Source organism: Tupaia chinensis, unplaced genomic scaffold (assembly GCF_000334495.1).
Source record: "Tupaia chinensis unplaced genomic scaffold, TupChi_1.0 Scaffold143596_1, whole genome shotgun sequence".
NCBI lineage: Eukaryota > Metazoa > Chordata > Mammalia > Scandentia > Tupaiidae > Tupaia > Tupaia belangeri.
In genome coordinates this window covers 107,622-111,353 of record NW_006203442.1, presented here as the reverse complement: position 1 = coordinate 111,353, position 3,732 = coordinate 107,622, and the positions used below count along the sequence as shown (strand labels likewise).

The window sequence follows — 3,732 nt, the reverse complement described above, 5'->3', positions numbered from 1 at the left end:
GGTGGGCATCCCCCCCGGCCCAGCCCGCCTGCATGTGCCGCGGACTCAGAGGACTAGACAGGCACAGATGCAGGGCAGGTGCTCCAGGCCAGCAGTTTATTCGGGGCAGGGTGGGCAGCGGGCGGGCTCAGTAGCAGACGCCCTCTGCCTCGGCCACGATCACGGACACGTTGACACGCGTGGGTATACCCGCTTGGCGGTCGATGGTCTTCTGGGTGAAGGCTGTGGGGAGGGCTTCATGGCCCACCACGCAGGAGTATTTCTGGCCGTCCTTCCAGCGCTCGGCCGCCACGCGGAGCATGCTGATCACAGCGAAGGTGGGGGCACTGTTGCCGGGTTCTGGCTGGGGGGCCCACGTCACGTAGTCTTTAGGGAGCAGCTCCTGGGACCCGTCCAACCAGCGCACCAACACGTCTTCGGGACTAAAGCCTCGCACCAGGCATGTCAGAGTCACCAGCTCGTTCAGGGCCAGCTCCTCCGACGGCGGCGGCAGCAGGTGGACCTGGGGCCGGAAGGTGTTCCCTGGAAGATGGAGAGCTAGTCAGTGCCCCTCTGCCCGCTGGGCACCTGGGCTGAGCCCTGACCCTCCCTAGCAGCCTGTGTCTCTGTCAAGGGCAGGAGCTGGAGGGGGGAGGTGGCCTGGGGACAGGCCCGTGCACACCTGAGGGCTTGAAGATGGTGGCGGTCAGCTGATTGGTGGACTCAGGGTGGGTGGCGGTGCATGTGAAGTGCTCCCCACTGTTCCAGGGCTCGGCGCAGCCAGGCAGGATGCTGGACACACTGTAGCAGCCGCAGGAGTCGAGCTTGGGTGTGCCCTGGACAGCATCCTTCCCGCCTGTGGGCTGCCAGGTGAAGGTGGCACCCTTGGGGTCCCTCAGGCCACTCAGTGTGCACGTGAGGCTGGCGTCCGAGCCCAGCAGCAGGTCCTCCAGGGCTGGTCTGTGCAGTGACAGCCGGGGCTCGCAGCACGAGGGCGGCACTGCTTTCAGGAGGGGCGGGCAGGTCAGCATTTCTCTTCCCCAGCCCCTCCCAGCCCCTCCCTGGGCTTGGTTCCTGGGACTCTCCTAGGGGAGCCATGCTGGGGACAGAGGTCTGAGCACTGGGTCGGGGTAAGATGGGATAGCCCCACCTCGCACCCCAGCCTGCCCTCTGACCTGGGCAGGACATGGCCACATCTTGTTGGTATGAGAAGTGTTGCACGTGGCATCTTGGGGGCGAGTTTTTGGAGCACTGGGCGGCCGGCATGGTCAGCTGGCTGGTCATGGTGTACAGGCCATCAGAGGCAGCCAGGCTAGGCGGGAAGGTCCTGATGGTCACTTCATCCCCACTGTGGCTCCAGCTCACGTTCGCGGGCTCCGGGAAGAAGCCCTGAATCAGGCAGGCGACTTCCATGTGTTCTTCCGACTCAGGGCTGAGGTTGTGCAGCGGGAAAGCCTTGGGGCTGGTCACAGGCACTGGAACGGAAAGGCCAGCCTCTGAGGCCTCGGGCCTGAGGAACCTGGGCGTAGCCCCACAAGGACAGAGTCCTGCCAGCCTCTGCTTTGCACTGGGGGAAGCTGACACAGAGAGGGCGAGTGATGCCCCCAGGCACCCAGCTCCTATGCCTAGACCTGAATTTGGACTGACCAGCTGCTCTGCTGAGCATGCTCCTCAGACAGCCTAGGCACGTGGGCCCTGCAGGCTGCCCAGGTGCAGCTATAGCCCTAGGGTGGGGACGGCGACAAGTGGGCCCAAATGGGGCACGAGGTCAGAGCAACCTGGGCTTGGAGCCCAGCCTGCATGGGATCAGCGAGTTGAAGGTCCCACTAGGAAGAGGAACGTCCTGGCTGTCTGCATCCCACATCCCAGGTCAGGGCCCCCTCCCACCACCCACCACTGCACTCCCCACAGCCCTGGCCTAGGACAAGGAGATGTTGACCCTTTGGCCTCCAGGATCTCAAGCAAGAAGCCAAAATCCAGACTCCTTCAACACGGGTGGCCAGGGTGGGGCCTGCTCCAGGCCTGTGTGGTCCATGAGCACATTCTGAGTCTCCTTCAAAGTACCTGCCGAGGGAGCCAGTGTCCGTGGTGACAGGCAGCATGACCCCAAGACACGGCGCTGGCATACCCAGGCCTCAGAACTGATATAAAGCAGCCAGCTCACCATCATCACAACACCCAGACAGCCCTCAGCTTAGTTCATGCCAGCCCAGCCAGCCCAGCCCAGCTCAGATTAGCCCAGCCCAGGCCAGCCCAGGCCAATTCAGATTAGCTCAGGCCAGCTCAGCCCAGGCCAGCCCAGTCCAGCCCAGCCCTGCCCAGCCCAGTCCAGCCCAGCCCAGCCCAGCCCAGGCCAGCCCAGCCCAGGCCAGCCCAGCTCAGCCTAGCCCAGCCCAACTCAGATTAGCCCAGACAGCCCAGCCCAGCCCAGGCCAGCCCAGGCCAACTCAGATTAGCCCAGGCCAGTTCAGCTCAGCCCAGGCCAGCCCAGGCCAGCACAGCCCAGCCAGCCCAGCCCAGTTGAGGCCAGTCCAGGCCAACTCAGATTAGCCCAGGCCAGCTCAGCTCAGCCTAGGCCAGCCTAGCCTAGCCCAGCTCAGATTAGCCCAGCCCAGCCCAGGCAAGGCCAGTTAAGATTAGCCTAGCCCAGGCCAACCCAGCCCAGCCTAGCCCAGCTCAGATTAGCTCAACCAGCTCAGCCCAGCCCAGCCCAGCCCAGCCCAGTCCAGCTAAGCCCAGATAATTCTGCGGCTGAGAAAATTTAATGCAAAACAATTTCCAGGCAAAGCTAGGCGTCTGGACAGAAATGCAAGAGCCACTAGTTGGCCTGCGGAAATAACTATCTGGGGGTCAAAATGTTTTTCTCCCCACCCCCATCATCCTTCTTGGCTCCCATGCTCTGTTCCCTTTGTGCTCACTTGCCCCCCTCCCAAGCAGAGACTTGGGGGAATTTGAGCAGTAATAGTGGGATCCAAGCCTTCCAAGGTTCAGCCTTCAACCAATTTGCAGATGTTCTTTACCACACACCAGGCCTTTTTCTTTTTAACCCCACTCCGCGCGCCCAGCCCAGCCCAGCCCAGCCCAGCTCAGCCCAGCCCAGCCCAGCTCAGATTAGCTCAACCAGCTCAGCCCAGCCCAGCCCAGCTCAGATTAGCTCAGCCAGCTCAACTCAGCCCAATCTAGCCCAATTTAGTTCAGACCAGCTCAGCTCAGCCCAGCCCAGCCCAGCCCAGCCCAGTCCAGCTCAGCCCAGCCCAGCCCAGCTCAGATTAGCTCAGCCAGCTCAACTCAGCCCAGCCCAGCTCAGATTAGCTCAACCAGCTCAGCCCAGCCCAGCCCAGCTCAGATTAGCTCAGCCAGCTCAACTCAGCCCAATCTAGCCCAATTTAGTTCAGACCAGCTCAGCTCAGCCCAGATCAGCCCTGCCCAGCCCAGAACAGTCAGCTCAGAGAAGCTGAGCTCAGCCCAACCTAGCTCTGTTTGGCCAAACAAAGGTCAGCTCAGCTTGGCACACCTCAGCCCAGTAGAGTCCAGCTCAGCTCAGTTTAGGTCAGATCAACTCGTCTAATTCAGCCCAGCTCAGCCCAGCCCAGTCCAGGTTAGCTCAGTCCAGCCCGGAGCAGCCCAGATCACCCAGTTTAGCTCAGCTCAGCCCAGCTCAGCTCAGTCTAGCCATCCCAGCTCAGTTCACAGCCCAGACTAGCTCCGCTCAGCTCAGTCCAGCCCTGTTTGGCCCAGCTCAGCTCAGCCCAG

The 3,732-nt window shown here is 62.3% G+C and overlaps 1 gene segment (V, D, J or C); it reads right to left on the bottom strand.

The window, feature by feature from the left end:
* Positions 1-68: 68 nt before the first annotated feature.
* On the bottom strand, positions 69-2,218 carry LOC102479276 (immunoglobulin heavy constant alpha 2-like). The segment is given in 4 exon segments: positions 69-522; positions 662-979; positions 1,155-1,454; positions 2,044-2,218. Coding segments are annotated over 4 exon segments (1,119 nt in total).
* Positions 2,219-3,732: the final 1,514 nt, after the last annotated feature.